The sequence below is a fragment of the Myodes glareolus genome, chromosome 18 (genome assembly GCF_982192425.1).
Source record: "Myodes glareolus chromosome 18, mMyoGla1.1, whole genome shotgun sequence".
Taxonomy (NCBI): domain Eukaryota; kingdom Metazoa; phylum Chordata; class Mammalia; order Rodentia; family Cricetidae; genus Myodes; species Myodes glareolus.
The window spans coordinates 36,281,321-36,298,977 of NC_142043.1; the positions used below are offsets into that span (position 1 = coordinate 36,281,321).

The 17,657-nt window shown below is 36.1% G+C and overlaps 1 protein-coding gene across 4 annotated transcripts in view; it reads right to left on the bottom strand.

Moving 5' to 3' along the window:
* Tsga10 (testis specific 10) overlaps positions 1-17,657 on the bottom strand; it is a 97,162-nt gene that overhangs the window by 60,057 nt on the left and 19,448 nt on the right. For 3 of the 4 annotated variants that reach the window (XM_087898078.1, XM_048430291.3, XM_048430290.3), the window contains exons 3-6: positions 14,696-14,911; positions 6,316-6,381; positions 4,936-5,103; positions 4,242-4,400 (exon numbers count right to left, since the gene is read on the bottom strand). In XM_087898078.1, the coding sequence (XP_087754204.1) occupies positions 4,242-4,400; positions 4,936-5,103; positions 6,316-6,381; positions 14,696-14,911 (609 nt within the window). The remainder of the gene's footprint in view (positions 1-4,241; positions 4,401-4,935; positions 5,104-6,315; positions 6,382-14,695; positions 14,912-17,657) is intronic. The other variant, XM_087898079.1, reaches the window with a different exon arrangement.

A 17,657-nucleotide genomic window follows, 5' to 3' on the forward strand; every position in this document is an offset into this window, starting at 1 on the left:
CAGCCACCACCACTACAAAACCTGAGTTAAGGAGCTCGCCAACTGTAATGGATTTTTCATAGTTCCCATTCCCCTTAATTTTCTGGCAGCAACCATATTGATTCAAGACCTTTCTTCCTAGGCCCCCATTCTCCCTTTGTGCCCTTGGTCTCTTTATCTTTCAAAGGTTCTTCCCTGCCTCTTGAAGATTACATCTTGACTTTTCTGCTCTATTTTAGTGCCTTCTCATTTATAGAATTTATTCTTTCTGAAGGCTCAAATAATATCTAAGAAGATGATCTTTAAAGCTGCATATTCAGTGCCTGCCTCTCTTCCTAATCCGGTTCTAAATGTCTTACTGCTAGGTAGCAGTTACTATCTGAATGTATACCATCTAACTCCACCTTCCTAAACCAAATCCATAACTTTCCCTCAAATCATCAATGGCTTATTTCTCCTCTTTTTATTTCCCCAATTCTCTGTCATTCAAGATAAAATTTTAAATGTTTCCATTTGTTACTTATCTCCCAAATCAAATCTTCTCAAATCTTCCTTAGTTTATCTGGCATCTGTTCCTATATTTATTTCCACTGATATCACCTTTGTTTCATGCATGGACCATGATAACATTTTTCTAAGGAATCCACAGTCTCTTCCTCCTCTAATTCTCTTGAAGGAAAAATTATTACGCTAATATAGAAAGATCATATGAGATTTGCCACAAGATAAAAAATGTTTTTCAAAAAAGACTACTTTGGTTATAATTTCCTGCCTTCAATAAATAATAAATTATCCACTGGTTAAAAATCAAGCGTGTAAATCCTAGTCAGGTCCACTGAGCCATCTGTGGTAGTTTGAAGGGCAATGACCCCACAAAGGGAGTGGCACTATTAGGAGATGTAACTTTGCTGGTGTATGTGTGGCCTTCTTGAAGGAAGTGTGTCCCAGTAGTGGCAGGTTTTGAGGTCTCCTTGCTCACGTCACACTCACTGTGGTACCCAGTTCACTTCCTGCTATCTGTAGATCAAGACGTAGAACCCTCAGCTCCTTTTCCAGCACCATGCCTCTCTGCATGCCACCATGCTTCCCATCATGATGATAATGGACTAAACCTCTGAAATTTAAGCCAGTCCAATTAAATGTTTTCCTTTGGGTATACTGTGTGACTCACTGGGCCACACTACAGCTTCCACACTGATATTTTATTTTGTTTTGTTTGTTTGTTTGCTTGTTTTGGTTTTGGGTTTTACTTTTAAATTTTGTATTGGGGGGAGGTTGCAAGGTCAGAGGGTGGAAGCGAGGGAATGAGGAGATGAATAGGATTGGAACGCATGATGTGAAATGCACAAGGAATAAAAAGCTTAAAAATGTTTTTCTTTATAAGAGATGCCATGATCATGTTGTCTCTTAACAGCAATAGAAACCCTAAGACACTATCAAAGGTCAAAAGTTAACTAACTAGGGGCTGGAGAGATGGCTCAGAGGTTAAGAGCATTGCCTGCTCTTCCAAAGGTCCTGAGTTCAATTCCCAGCAACCACATGGTGGCTCACAACCATCTGTAATGGGGTCTGGTGCCCTCTTCTGGCCTGCACGCACACACACAGACAGAATATTGTAACAATAATAAATAAATATTTAAAAGAAAAGTTAACTAACTATATAGCACTCACAGGTTAAAACCAACCTCCTTTCTTGTTTTGTAGAGATATACGCTAAGAATATTTTTCACATTTTTAAATGGTCAGAGATAAAATCAATCTTTTCATTTTTGATGAATGAACTTTTCACAATGATAAACAATATAACATTCAAATTTCAAAGTCCATGAAGTTTATTGCAATACACTCTATTATGCATTGTCAGTGGCTACGATGGAACTGAATAGCTGTCCCAGACACCACAGTCTTCAAAGCTGAAGAAACGAGAAGAACATTTATGGACTAGGGTGCAAACTCCTGCCTCAGTCCAATCTACTTCCCAAGCCTTCACTGCCCCTTGCTCCACTGACACATTCAGCCTATCCTAATCTAAAGTAGTCTATCTACCTCTACTATTTCCTACCTTCTTCCTTTGCCACACACTATTCCTTCAGGATAATCTTCCTTGTCCCTTTCAGAATAATAGAAGTCCCTATTGTAATTCAGGACTCAAATACCACATATTCTGGCAAAATTTCCTTGATCACCAAAACTAAAAAAAAAAGTGTTCTTCTTTTTATTTCTTACAATACACTCTAAAGGAGAAAGCTTATAGTCACAAAAACTGAGCTATAGAGACAGCTCAATCATTAAAGGCGAAGTTCACAACCAAAAACACAGTTATAAAAAAATAAACCAATAAAAGACACTATTCGTTTCTCCCGAACTATACTATATACTAATGGAAACAGGGCCTGCTTTAATTCTTTTTTATCCCGTAGAGAGTGTAAGAACTTTTCCCACTAATGATTTCTTTTCACTTGAAAAAATTTGACATGCATCTAGGTATGTAAAATAAATGCACCAATCAGATACTTCCTGATTATAAACCAGAAAGAAATGTATTCTAAAATAATTCTTTGGCATACATATAATTTATTAAAAATGGAAGCAAATTTGCATAGCAATGAAATGGGGGTCCTTGTTTATTTCTATATAAATAGCTAAACCTTTATACTTTAGGACACAGAACATCTTCAGTGTTTAGCAGAGTTGGTTTGAGTTATCATTATCAATGTTTGGGACGCTGCTTTTCAAATATATATAGTGAAAAATGATAGAACTATGTTTAGAGTGGCCTCAGAAATAGTTGTAAATTCTGACCCAATCCCAAACTAAAACTAATATTTTTGGTGAAACTTAAATCAACAACTCAAACAGCAATTTTTACTTTCTTTTTCTTTTATTTATTGAGACAGAGTTTCATTACATAACTCAGGCTAGTCTAGAACTAACTATGTAGACCAGGCTAGCCTCAAACTCACAGAGACCCATCTGCCTCTGACTCCCAAGTGCTGGGATTAAAGGCCTGTGCCACCACACACAGCTTTAAACAAAAGTTTTTAAAATCATTCTAATATAATACAATCCAAAATAAACTAATTTGGTACCACATGCTAAGGAATGACAGTAGGAAACTATTGAACGCATTTGTTTTCCAATTAAACCATTACATTTTTATAAAAGCGGAAAATTTGTGTGCAGTTAAAACACTGCAACTCACAACAAACAAATGTCAAATCTGAGCTGCAGTTTCAGGAAGCATCATCAGTGTTGCAGTATATGATGGTATGTGGAGATCAAGTGTGCATGCTGTGTGTTAAGAAGCAAAGCTGCAGTGAAGTCATACAATATGATATAGGTTCACGTCTCATATCTATGATGTGTTTGGCTTTGAGTTAATTTTTTTGGTTGCATTTTCACTGTTGCAAAACCTTCATGCTCCCATATTCTGTGATGCATACGGGGTTGTGACCTATACAGTGTCTTAAAGTAGCAACTCTAGAGCCCTGGATATAGTAACTATTTCTTCTTAAAATTGTAGTTGTTTATCAAAAAAAATACACTATGATAAATAGGATTTAATTCTTGTTGATTAAATATTTTATTAATAAAAGCTATACAGTTTTAAATAGAAAGTAAAGTTAAATTACAAAGTTATTTTAACCTCTAAATTTAAACAAGTTATATGGCAGCTCCCAAAGTGATGTTATAGAATTTTTTAACCTTTCCTCCACCAAATTCTGAAGGTTTTACCTTGAACATATGACATCCTATCATTTGAGACTCTCGTTTCTCTTTGTGGTTTTGTCGCTGCTTTGTTTTGTTTTTATTGTTCTGTGATGTGTTAAGGATCAAAACCTAGGGCCTATGTAAGCACTCCATCAGTGAGCCACAACTTCAGCCCTGTCTCCATTTTTTCATTCCAAAAATCAAACTTTTATGTATGTATATAATCTCTTATGAAATATAAGAGTGACATATAGATGTGTTCACACTTCTTATATTGGAAATGATACCTTCATTAAGACTATCTTGACAACAGGGCTGTAGATGTAGCTTAGTGGTAGAGTACTCACCTAGAATGCACAAAGTCCTGGATTTGATCCCAGCACCACAAAAAAAGAAAAGGAAAAAGGAATATCTTAGGGAAAAACATAATTTCCAAGTGGTAGAGTAATTTGATTGGCATGTTTAATTATGGCCATAAAACCTACGAAAGAACTGCAAACCTCTAGAAATGACTGCTATTAGTAATACAATCTGTGTGCTTACATGCTTACCTGCTCATAAAGAAGGAAGGTCTTGTCTCTCTCAGATGTAAGAACCTTGACATTGCCCTGGATTTCTGCCAAATGACGTTCATATTTTTCCAGCATGCACTTCAGTTCTTCACGGTCTCTTGTTGTTGACTTCAAAAGTTCCACATCACAGTTTGCACCCTAGAATTATTATTTAAGATATCTGAAGTTCTTCCTCTTTGTTTTTTTGTTTTGTTTTGTTTTTTTGTTTTGTTTTGTTTTTTGAGACAGAGTCTCATGTGGTCCAAGCTGGCCTTAAACTCACTATGAAGCTAGGGCCAGCCTTTAATTCCTGATCCTCCTGCCTCTGTTTCCCAAGTGCTAAGAATACAGGTGTACACTAATTAAACACTACTGCGGGTGGCAGTGCACAATCTCTACTTAAGAGAATATGACTACAGAAGGAAAGAAAATAGTGAACAACAACAAAATTACTTCTTTCACAACTTTATCTCAAACTGTACTAAACTGGCCTCATTACCTCCCACCCACAATTTAGCCTGGGAATAAAGAACTAACTTCATTGTTCACTGTACCATCAAAGATATCTATCTCCCAATCTCTTAATACTATAATTTATACAAAACCAAATTATTTCCAAATAAGATAAATCAAAGAATAAAATTCAGTACTTAAGAAACAAACTAAAAGATTAAAAGATTTTCTCAAAACCTACCCGGGAAGTTGGAGATGGGCGTCTTGGACTTTTAGATCTATTTCTGATCATTTTTCTCAAATTCTGTGCTTCAGTCTTATAGTAATCTCTGTCTGCTTCTAAAGTCTTGACAAAGGAATCAAGTCTAGAAGGACATTTATTTCGTGCTTTTTCAGTCTCTAAAATTATCTTGCCAAGGAGAAAAAAAATTAAGCGATTATTTCAAGCTAAATTATAGCATACTTTTCTAAATAAAAACACAAAGGAGTCTTCAAAATATGAAATTTGGCATTTTTAAAAATAGAACATCTAAAAATTTATTCATTATTTTTAAAAAGCAATACACTAGTTTAAGAGCAATTTTCACCATTTTGGTGTGCTTTATTTGAATAAAATACTACCTTTACTTAAACATTTTGAGAAGAAAAGAGATGTGTGTGTATGTGTGTGTGTATTTCAGAAACATCCAGACCTGAAGCAAATCTTAGAAACAGACTGACTGACTTTAGAAATCTTAACATGCTACTTTAAAGGTAGTCTCAATGTCTACCTTTGTTCAATATTCGCTCAATGAATGGATATACTAATGAGTTCTGACAGTCGACACATTCAGGTGCTTCCCATGAACTCCCATTCACATGGATATATTTAGAAACACTTCTCTTAAAATGTGTTTTTATACTTGTTTTATGAATACTGAGAAAAAGTCGACATGTTTCAGATGGTGTTTTAAGTATTTTAAATGAAATATTAAAATGTTTTTAAGCAGAAAACTTTTCATTTCATATTGTTAGAGAAACAAAACATCAACTGGTGCTAGTTACCAATTTATAACTTAAAAATATTATTAAAGGCAGAAAATTTAAAATATAAAAAATGTACCTCATATACCAAAAATTAAATATTCGGGAGTCATCATTTTAAAACCTAGTAACAGCTAAACACTCTTTGCTAAAATCAACCAAAAGTTATTCTCAACCTCTAGGTCAGCAGTTCTCAACCTATGGGTTACTATCTCTTTGGGGGTTGAATGACTCTCACAGGGGCTGCCTAAGACCATCAGAAAGCACAGATATTTACATTACAATTCATAAGAGCAGCAAAATGACAGTCATGAAATAACAACAAGGACAATTTTATGGCTGGGAGTCAGCACAAGATAAGGACTGTACTAAAGATCCCAGCATTAGGAAGGCTGAGAAACGGTGCTCTAGGAGAACAAAGCACTGACAACAGGGAGGCACGAAGGCGTTCTCCTAAGGTGAGGCCACCCAGAAACCTCTTATTGGGTGTGAATTTTAGAAAAAATATGCATTCATTGTTCTCAAAGGCACGAGTTAAAGGATATATTAAATTCTTGTAGTAGATTACTAACCATGTATTTGTGAAAAATGTACTTACAGATTTAAGCCTTTTAATTGTATCTTCCAATACTGTTATATTATTTTGTTGGGAAATAAGTTCAATCTGAAAAATTAGAAATTCTATTATTTATATTAAAGATGCTTAAACTGATTTAATTGGAAAAAGTATTAAAAGGAAGTCACTTAAAAATAAAATCATATAGACTATATTTCAAGCAGAGAGTAACCTGTCCCTACGTTTACCTACCTTCAATGGTAAAAGAACCCAGATGAAAAAAGTGGCCCCTTTACCCAATATTTTACATAAAATATTAACTTACTATATTGTACCAAATTATTCTCCATTAATTGGATCAAATGTTGACATGAATTATAATTCTGAAAATTTTAACAGGAAAGCAATACAAAGACTGGAATAAAGTGTTATCAAACTGCCCATTCAGGCTTCTTTCTCTTCTGAACTATTTTACTGCCTTCATTCCAACTAAGCCACAAAATACTTCTTGCATCAATTTTATGACACTGAATGTATACTCAGTTTTACAGTACAGCTGTCATCTATAGCTATTTATGTAACACATCTATGTCATATGTTTAAAAACAGTGACTGTTTTTATGACAGATAAAGATCTTTGCTAAAAAGTCAGCAAATAAGTTCAATGCATACATTTATAATTCATTAGCATTCTCTCATGATTCTGAACTAAGATACACGTGCTATATTTTACATCTGAAATTCCTTTGCTAGGAACCAAGTCCAGGGTCTCATAAACACTAGTTAAGAGTAAAATTCAATACAACCCCTGTCCTATTTTTCTTAATTATCCTTCTAAGATTCTTTTAGAAGTCATAGTGAAGTTTATAAAATATTGAGGAATTCTAATGTTTTTAACATAACTTATAGTTGCATGAACTTATGTACAACTCTGAATCACTAATTTTCATTATCTTATTTTATGCTACTGTGATGGCTATTCATGGTTGTCAATTTGACTACATCTGGAATTAACTAAAACCCAAGCAGATGGATACCCCTGTGAGGGATTTTTCTTAATTAAATCATTTGAAGTGGGAAGACCGGCCCTACATCTAGATCCTTTGAGATGGAAAGATACACCTTGAATCTGGCCCACACCTTCAGATGACAGCCTATATAAAGGACATGGAAGAAGCAAGTGTTTGTTCTCTACCTGCTTGCCCTGCTCTCATTGGAAAGTTCATTCCTACTTCTTCAGGATTCTGGCATATACTGAAGACCAGCAGAGGCATCCAGCATTATGGACTGATGAGCTACTCAATTCTTGAACTTTGCATTGAAAGATAGCCATTGATGGACTAACTGGACCAGAGCCCATAAACCACTCTAATAAACCCCCCTTTCTCTATATAGATATATTCTATTGAGTCTGTTCCTCTAGAGAATCACGACTACTAATACAGCTACTATGCAGATACTAAAAAGATATAAGCCTAGAATGAAAATGTGTAAAGATTTTTTTCTTGTTAAGTATGAAAACTTGGTAAAAACAATACCCAGTGTGATACATCCTCCAAAAAATGGATACACATACATATCCTAGACACAGATGAAACATGACCAATAGCTTATAAACTGAAGAAGAGTAAGTGAGCCTAGATACAAGTATAGCAGTGGTGGATATTATTTCCTTCACTACAGTTTTCTAGGTGAACTGAAATCTTGTTTGTGGGAGAGGTAGGGGTGTTGGAGATTGAGCCTTTCTACACAAGCACTCAACCATTGAGCTATACCCATAAACTTAATTTTATTATATATATAATAAATATACATATATTTACAATGTACTATATATATAAAACATTTATGGTATAAAAGTGATAATCCTACCCTGAAAAATAAGTGTAATTGTTCCAAAGGAACAAGTGCTAATCTTTTCACCTTCCTAACAATTGGTTAACTGATGCTTTATTGTGTGTCTGACAACGTGGTAAATATCCATTCTGGGAAACACAGTGCATATGACAAAACACAATGCATACGACAAAACACAAATTTCTGCCCTAGTCAAAAAGAGAAAGAAAAGATAATAGTCAAAATATATATCAAATATGACACTCAAAAATACACAATAACCACTTAAATTCTAAGACACTGATTTTTTTCCTTTAAGAGAACAAAACAGGTAAAGATTTCTGTCTTTAGGGACATAACATTCCAGCTAGGAGAGATGATTGTGACCTGAGAAAGAATAGCTCCTGTAGGCTCATGTACTTGAATGCTTAGTCACCAGGGAGTGGAACTGTTTGAAAACATTAGGAGATGTGGGGTTTTTTTGAAGCAAGTGTGTCACTGGAGGTGAGCTTTGAGGTTGCAAAAGCTCATGTCATACCCAGTCAGTCTCCCTTCTCTCCTGCCTCTGCACATAAAATGTAGCTCTCAACTACTTTTCCAGTATGTATTGTGCCTGCATCATGCTCCTCACCATGATAATAATGGACAGGACTAAGCCTCTGAACTGTAAACAAGTCCCCAATTAAATGTTTTATTCTTTAAGAGTTGCCTTAGTCATGGTGTCTTTACACAGCAATAGAATAAGACAGACAAAAGTGACTAGGACAGATGCTTTTTTTAAAGTTAAAATTAGTTAAATAACAAGATGTATACCAAACTGGCAAAGAAAAGCAGAGTTAAGGGTACTGCATTTATTAAAAAAAAAAAAACAAAAACAAAAACAAAAAAAAACCAAGCTGAAATTTGAAACAGAGCTATCAGGGAGTCTCCATGGAAAGATATCCTTTGAGCAAGGTTTAAAGAAGAGGGCCCAAGGAAATCTGGGTGAATATTCCAGAAAAAAAAAAGTACTCTTTCTGCAAATGTCCAAATGCAAAAGAATGTCTACCCAGTTCCAAGGAATAGTAAAGTGGCCAATGTTGCTGAGGCAGAATGGAGGAGAAAGAACAATGTAAAAAGATCTACCCTAAAAAATAAAGCAGAGGGCTGGAGAGAGAGCTCAGCACTTAAAAGCATGTTTTGCTCTTATAGGGGACCTGGATTCAATTTCCTGCACACACATGATGACTAATAACCATCAGGAACTCAAGTTCCAGGATATCTGATGCCTTCTTTTAGCTTCCATGTGCATAAGAAACACACATGACACATAGACATATATTCATACAATTTACATACACATAAAATAAAATAATTTTAAAATATATATTTTTTAAAAGCAGGCTAGGCAAGATCAAAAACACTGATGACAACTTATGCTGGAGAGGCTGTGGGGTAAAGGAAACACTTCTGCATTGCTGGTGGGAATGCAAGCTGGCACAGCCCCATTGGAAGTTAGTGTGGCGATTTCTCAGAAAATTAGGAAACAACTTTCTTCAAGACCCAGTAATACCACTTTTGGGTAGATATCCAAAGGATGCTCAATTGTGCCACAAGGACATGTGCTCAACTACGATCATAGCAGCATTGTTTGTCATAGCAAGAACCTGAAAACAACCTAAATGCCCCTCGACTGAAGAATGGATAAGGAAAATGTGGTATATTTACACAATGGAGTACTACACAGCAGAAAAAAATAATGACATCTTGAATTTTGCAGGAAAATGGATGGAGCTAGAAAACATCATTTTGAGTGAGGTAACCCAGACCCAGAAAGACAATTATCACATGTACTCACTCATAGGTGGTTTTTAGACATAAAGCAAAGAAAACCAGCCCACAAATCACAATCCCAGAGAATTTACAACAACAATGAGGACACTAAGAGAGACATAGATCTAATCTACATAGGAAGTAGAAAGTAGAAAGAGACAAGATCTCCTGAGTAAATTGGGAGCATGGGGACCTTGGGAGAGAGTTGAAAGGGAGGGGAAAAACGGGGAGGGGAGCAGAGAAAAACGTAGAGCTCAATAAAAATCAATAAAATTAGAAAAAAAAGCAGGCTAGAAAGGGTATGCATATGGTGTGGGAGGTCCTTTTGTCTGTGTGTTGCTCTTATTGGTTAACGAATAAAGAACAGCTTTTAGTCTATGGCAGGGAAGAACAGAACTAGGCAGAGAAAGCTTGGCTGGATGCTGGGAGAAAGAAGGGTGGAGTCAGAGAGACACCATGGAGGCACCAGAACTTTAGCTGGTAAGCCACAGCCATGTGGAGATACACAGATTAATAGAAATGGGTTAAATTAATATGTAAGAGTTAGCCAATAAGAAGCTAGAGCTAATGGACCAAGCAGTGATTTAATTAATACAGTTTCTGTGTGATTATTTCAGGTCTAAACTAGCTGGGTGGCCAGGAACCAACAAGTGGTCCTCCTTCCTACATACATACCTACAAAAGGATTTTCAAAACTTAATATTAAGTTTTACACAATGCTTTCTATATAGTAGATTCATCTACCTTGGCTGATTGAATCATATACAAAGGTAACAATACCAGCACTCGGGAGGCAGAGGCAAGTGGACCTCTGTGAGTTCAAGGCCAGCCTGGTCTACAAGAGCTAGTTCCAGGACAGGCACCAAAGTTACAGAGAAACCCTGTCTTGAAAAACAAAAAACAAAAAAAGAAAATGAAGGTAACAATAATGAAAGGGGTATCAGAGATCTAGTCAATAATGGTCACATGGTCCCATATCAATTAGGGAGAATCAGTCATCCCCTCAGAGATGAGCATCCTAGTTCATTATCCAATACCAAATGTCAGCCCTAACATATATACATACATACATACATACATACACACACACATACACACACACACACACACACACACAAGCAACAGTAAATGGATGCAGTAGGTTGTATTTGTATATTTATTCCTGTATGTATGTGTATATGTAAGAATAATAATTAAAGAAAAAGAGGGCGTGAGTTTGAAAAGGAGTAGGATGGAGAGACATATGAAAGGAGTTGGAGGGAGGATAGTGAAGGGAAAAATAGATAAATATGATACACATATATGATACTTTAAAATAAATTTTAAAAAATTTAAAGTATACATGCTGGGGATTGAGAGATGAACCAAGAGGTTAAAAGTACTCACTGCTCTTGCAAAGGCCCTGGATTCAGGTCTCAGCACCTACAGAGTGATGGTTCACAGCTATCCCTATTACAGTTCCTGGAGATTTAATACCCACTTCCAACCTCAGCAGGCACTGGGTGGTACATACGTGGTACAATCATATGTGCAGGGAAAAAAACTCATAAAATAAGTAACTATAAAATAAAATAAAAAGTACACATGCTGGAGAAAGGAGTTCTTGTGTTAACAACTCCAATATTGCATATAAAAGCCAGGTGGTGCTGGTGTACGCCTTTAATCCCAGCACTAGGGAGGCAGAGGCAGGCATACCTCTGTGAGTTCAAGGTCAGCCTGGTTTACAAGTGCTAGTTCCTGGGCAGGCTCCAAAGCTATGGAGAAACCCTGTCTTGAAAAACCAAAAGAAAAAAAAGAATATCTCATATAGACTATATTAAATTTTAAACATGCTGGTGTCATCTTAGAAAATGTCTTTTAATTAAAGTCATAATTTAGTTGTGTTCAATTTAATTGCAGATATCACTGAGCATAATAGCTAGATTTTTCAGTGAGTTACGGTTATGTTACTTTTCCTTAACATTACTAATGCTGGGTTTCAAAAAGATACATATAAATATAAACTAACATATATGATATAAAAAACTAACAATAGTGAAATTCCAATTCTGCTCTTCACATTACAGAAAATCATGTCCAACTGCCTGGAAGATGCTGTATTGAAGTATAAATGGTAGCTCAAGATGTGAAGACAAACAAAGGCAAAATTTGCAAATTTAATATGCGCTCAAATTATAATGCTTCCTGCTTTAGAAGACACAGACCTCCCCTAAAATGTGGGTTCTCTATAACAGTCACTTTGTTTTTTCCCAGGACAGTCTTTCTATGCAATCCTGTCCTGCTCACAATCTTCTTATCTCAGCCTCTCCAGTGCTGAGATGATAGGTATATGCCACCATGCCTGGCTTAGTGAATCATTTTGAAAAGCAGAGACAGTGGAAATGCTGGGATATAACTTAGACTGAATCATAATATACATTGCAGGATTCTAGTTTATTATCACGCTTGGATCCCTGGCTCAGAGAGCAGAAGGCAACAGTCATCTAGAACATAGACAACTTGGCCTTGTACAGAAGACTCCTGCTGACAGCCAAATTCATCTGCTGGAAGCCATCTTAGAAGCCAGTGTTCTAGTATCATTTAGGGTATGACTGCAATCTGACCATCACCTTTATAACACTTTCCTGAGAACTGAAATACAAATCAGTTTGCTGTTTGAAATCACTCAGTTTTAGGAGTAACTTGTTAGGTAACAGTAAAAAACACAATAGTAAATACTCAAAAACAGTTTAATAGAAGAGGTTACTTTAGGAATATTTAAAAATATTGGGGCTGGAGAGATAGCTCAGAGGTTAAGAGCACTGATTGCCGTTCCAGAAGACCTGGGTTCAATTCCCAGCACCCACATGACAGCTCACAACTGTCTGAAAATCCAGTTCCAGGGGATCTGACACCTTCACACCAATGCACATAAAATAAAGTTAAATAAACCATAAGAAATATTTTAAAAATATGACTAACCAAAAGTAAATCCTTCTCAGTAAATTTAATCCTATCATTGGCCTCAGACTCCACTTTTGTATATTTAGAATATGTCAAAACACTAAGAACACAAGAATTCTTTTTCAGCAATCAAATAGAAGCTATTTTGAGTTCTACTCCAAAACTTAGACAAGAAATGTATCAGTGGTAATTATAAATCTATAGTGCCCACCTAATGCAAAGGATTTTGACAACATGTGTTGGTGTCCACACCCCAAATTGGTCTTGCACCTCTCTGCCCTACAACATCACTAAGGTTGTTACTTTCCTCATTTCACGGCACTGATCCTAAGCAACAATTCCTCTTTTATTCTTGATTTACTAAGGTCCCCAGGTCTTCTCTCCAACAACAGTATCACAAAAACACAGCCAACCTCGTCCTCAAAAGCTCAAATAGCTTTCTAATTCTCCAATGTAGCAGACATTCCACATCATATATGAATAACACTTTTTCTAGAAATATGTTTTCTGAAAATTTCAAACTATGAAATTAGTACTTTTGGTTTTAGGCAAAACCTAGCTTATATAATTCAGATACTTTCCATTCCTGGAGTTCTTCCTCTTTTTTTTTTTTTTTCATTTTTTGAGACAGGGTTTCTCAGTAGCTATGGAGTCTGTCCTGGATCTCGCTCAGTTGACTAGGCTGGCCTCAAAATCACAAAGATCCGCCTGCCTCTACCTCCCGAATGCTGGGATTAAAGGCATGTGCCACCACTGCCCAGCTGGAGTGCTTCCTTTTAATACCAGAGAATTCATTCTGACACCTACCTCCTCCCTGCTACAATATGGTCAATAGGCCCTAAACAACTCTTTAAAATAGATGCTGTCTACCAATGGCACACTCAGAGTTGGAATTCAGTCAATCGTTTTTCCTCTTTAGTCTGGGAAGGAGATAGTTAATTTTTAATATGAAGAAAGAAAGACAGTAAAACTCTTCAATTTGACAATTTTCACAGTCAAGATGAGGACTGTATTCAATTAACCACTAAAACCATGCATGAAAGGTTACAGTAAACTGACAAGTTTATTGAGAAATACTAAAAACATACAGGCTACTTTGAAGTGTCATTTAAATACTTCTGTAGCAACCATGTGAAAGCAAATTATTACAAGCTAAAAACGAGCCATTCTATCTATTTTCACTGGTAGTCCTAAGGACCTTTTTCAGGAAAGTACTTACAGATAAGTATCCTCAAAAAAGTGTTAAAAAATATAAAGGTAAACTTTAGAAAATATGTTTATGGCTCTTGATGTGAGAACATCTTCCTAAACAAGAATCAAAACTCTTAAGTCAACAAAGATGAACAAATTTAACAAGATAAAAAGTTTCTCATTTTGGTTCAAAGTAGAAAATAAACCATTGTTTGTAAGTAAGTAAATAAATAAATATTAAAAAATGGAGGCAGGCACCTGTAATCCTGTCCTCAGAACACTGAGCAAGAAAAACCACAATTCAAGATAAGCCTGGACCAGAGGGCAAGACCCTTTAAGAAGGGGTAGGGAGTCTGTTTGTAGATATATACAGAGAAGAAAGGGGGTAGCAGAGCAATATTGAATCTACAGATTATTCTTGCTACTTTGAAATTTTCATAATAGGCTAATAAAATTTAGGAGAAAATATAAACAAAAAATTGTAAAGAAATAAAGAGTGAGAAAAAATATAATTTAATCCTTAAAATAGACTTAAAATATACCAAATTAAAAGCTTCCAAGTGATATGAAAATTTCACTTTTCCAACTTAATTTTGTAATCACAATACAATTAAAATACTGTCGGTGATAAATTTAGTACCTTTGCTTCTTCAAGTTCCTTGTCAGCAGTGTCCACCACAAAATTTTTCTCTTTTTCTAATCGTTCTGCTAGTTGGTCGATTTTAATCAGTTCTTTACAAAGATGCTCATTGTGGTTGGTTAAATCGTCTACTTGACTGCTTACCACCTCCTTACTATCCAAGAGTTTCCTAACATATTCTTCCAAGTCATGATTTGCCTGTTTTAGATCTTCAATCTGTTGTAATCAGAAAAGAAATAATCACATTAAAAGGATTCCTTAGCTCCTAAGTAAATATAAGCTGTAAAGGAGAACCATGCTACTACCCACAGACCCAGAGAAACTGATGCCTAGCCCAACTGTCTTCAGAGAGGCTTCATCCAGCAACTGATGGAAACAGATGCAGACCCACAGTCAAACATTAGGTGTATCTAGGAGAATCCTACAGAAGTGAGGGAGGTGAGATTGTAGGAACCAGTGAGGTCAAGGATACATAAGAAAACCCACAGAATCAACTAACCTGGGTTTACAGGAGCTCACAGTGGAGTAAGAGAAAGAGTGGAGGAGAAGTGCATGGGGGAGGGCTGGAAAGAAGGGAAGAGAGGAAACTTTGATTGAGGTGTAAAAACATAAATAGATAGACAGACAGACGGACGGACAGACAGATAGACGAACAGATAAGGGTTCCTTAGCTCTCTTCTAAATTCTCTGCCCTCAAAGAATTTTGTTCCCTTGAAGAAGTTAATATGTTAAGTGCAATAATAGGAATACTTGTGAGTTAAACATATTTAACTAATTATCTATAGAGTTCATACTATATTCAAGATATTATGCTGGTCCACGTCAGAAGATTAAGTCACCTTTAAATAAAAAATACAATCAATCCTTACCCCACACACACACAAAAAAAAAAAAACAGCCAGTCTAAGCCTCTAAGAAATAGCTAAAATTGCTAAATACCTGGTCTTAATTCTTAGTCAGTCATGTCTTAACCTTGGTCAAGTAACTATATAGATAACTTCTTTCAAAATTGACAGTTTACCTTAAAAACACAAATGTGTGTGTCCTTTTATGAAAAATATCCTATAAATCATGAGTTTTTCTGGTTTTTTGGTGTTGTTGTTGTTATTTGTTTGTTTTCTTTTGTTTTTTGAGACATGATCTAACTGCATACATAGCCTTGGCTAGCCTGGAACTCCCTATATAGACCAAACTGGCCTCAAACTCAGAGATCATCTGTCCTGTCTCCCAAATGCTGGAATTAAAGGTATGCATCACCATACTCAACAATGAATTTTTTTTGAGACAGGGTCTCTCTGTAGCTGTGGCTGTCTTGGAACTTGCTCTGTAGACCGGGATGGCCTTGAACTCACATAGATCTGCCTATCTCTGCCCTCCAAGTGCTGGGATTAAAGGTGTACACCACTACTTCCCAGCTAGCAATGAATTATTTTAACTAAATATGCTACAGTGCCATTTATTTTAAATAAATCATTTTAAGGAGCAAAAGAAGTCCTTATGGCAATTCGACCTCTGCTGTGGCACCTTGTAAGCCACACATAATATTTAAAATCTGAAATATCAAAATCAGGAAACAAAAAACAATTATTTTTTTAAACAAAAGGAAGGGGATCTATAAAGGTACAAAATATCTCCCTAGTTCAATCTTTTATCATAACTGGTCTGAATTTCATAAGTATCTCCTGTTCTATTTTGCCTACTACCATACACCAATTAAAGAAAGTTCTCTGAGCATCTATGAGTGCACATATAAAATTAGAATATCTATAAAGTTGCTTTAAAATAGTGCTTATAAGCCAGGCGGTGGTGGCATAAACTTTTAATCCCAGCACTTGGGAGGCTGAGGCAGGCGGATCTTTGTGAGTTCAAGGCCAGACTGTTCTACAAGAGCTAGTGCCAGGACAGCCAAAGATACACAAAGAAATCATGTCTCAAAAAAACAAACAAAACAAAACAAAACACCCACAACAACAAATAGTGCTTATAGCTATAAAAATTGAGTAAGCTACTTTCACCAGCCAAGTCCTACCTCCTAAAGGTTCCATCTCCTAAAATAGCACCACAAGCTGAAGACTCAAAAAGAGAGCCTGTGGAGGAACAATCCATATTAAAATCATAAGAGAGGCCTTGTTAGGACATGTGAAGTCCTGACTCCGCTCTGACATCTCCCTAGCAATTAGGTGCCTCTTACTGTAGGGCAAGGGCAGATGTCTGGGCACCCACTGTGGTCTCTTCTGACATCAGAAGACTGTGTACCTCCCTACTACCTGATAGGGATTAAAGTCTTGGTTCCCTACTCAGTTTTCTTTGATACCACTCTTGCTAGGGGCAGAGGCAGGGAAATGAGATTGAGAAGAGGCACAGCTGAGGCTCCTTGACGCAGCCTGGCAAGGTTTATAGTCTAGACTCTATTTGGCCTATGCTGGCAGGGAAAGTCTGTAGCTTTCTTTTAATCTTCTTGTTTGGGAACAGGCAGCTATTATCTGAAAGTCATCTGTCTTGTGCTTTTCTGGGATCTTTTTTTGCATGTTCTTATTGTCACTTCAAGTTGCTAGCCTACAAGTCTTTCTGGAATATACTGAGAAAAAGAAAATAAAAGAACTAAAAAAAAAAGAAAAGAAAAGAACTATAATATGCTATTATTTTTGTGTGGAGGCTCCCTAACTAGTCTTTATTCTTGTGTCCACATTTTACATATTTTCTTATATCTGGATATTGGCCATTAAACAAATAATAACTAAGCTATAATCCATAGACCCAGAGAGGCTATGGATATAGACCCTTCTATAGACATAAAAGAAGGGACTAGACAGGACATATGGAAGAAGAAAAAGATTTTATGGGTAGAATGGAGCCAAGAAAAGGGATATGGGGGGGGGGAGTGCATGACACCAGGAGTATCAGGTTGGAAGGCAGAGGAGAGATGATATTAAGGGAGGGAGGGAAGAAGGGAGGAAGGTGA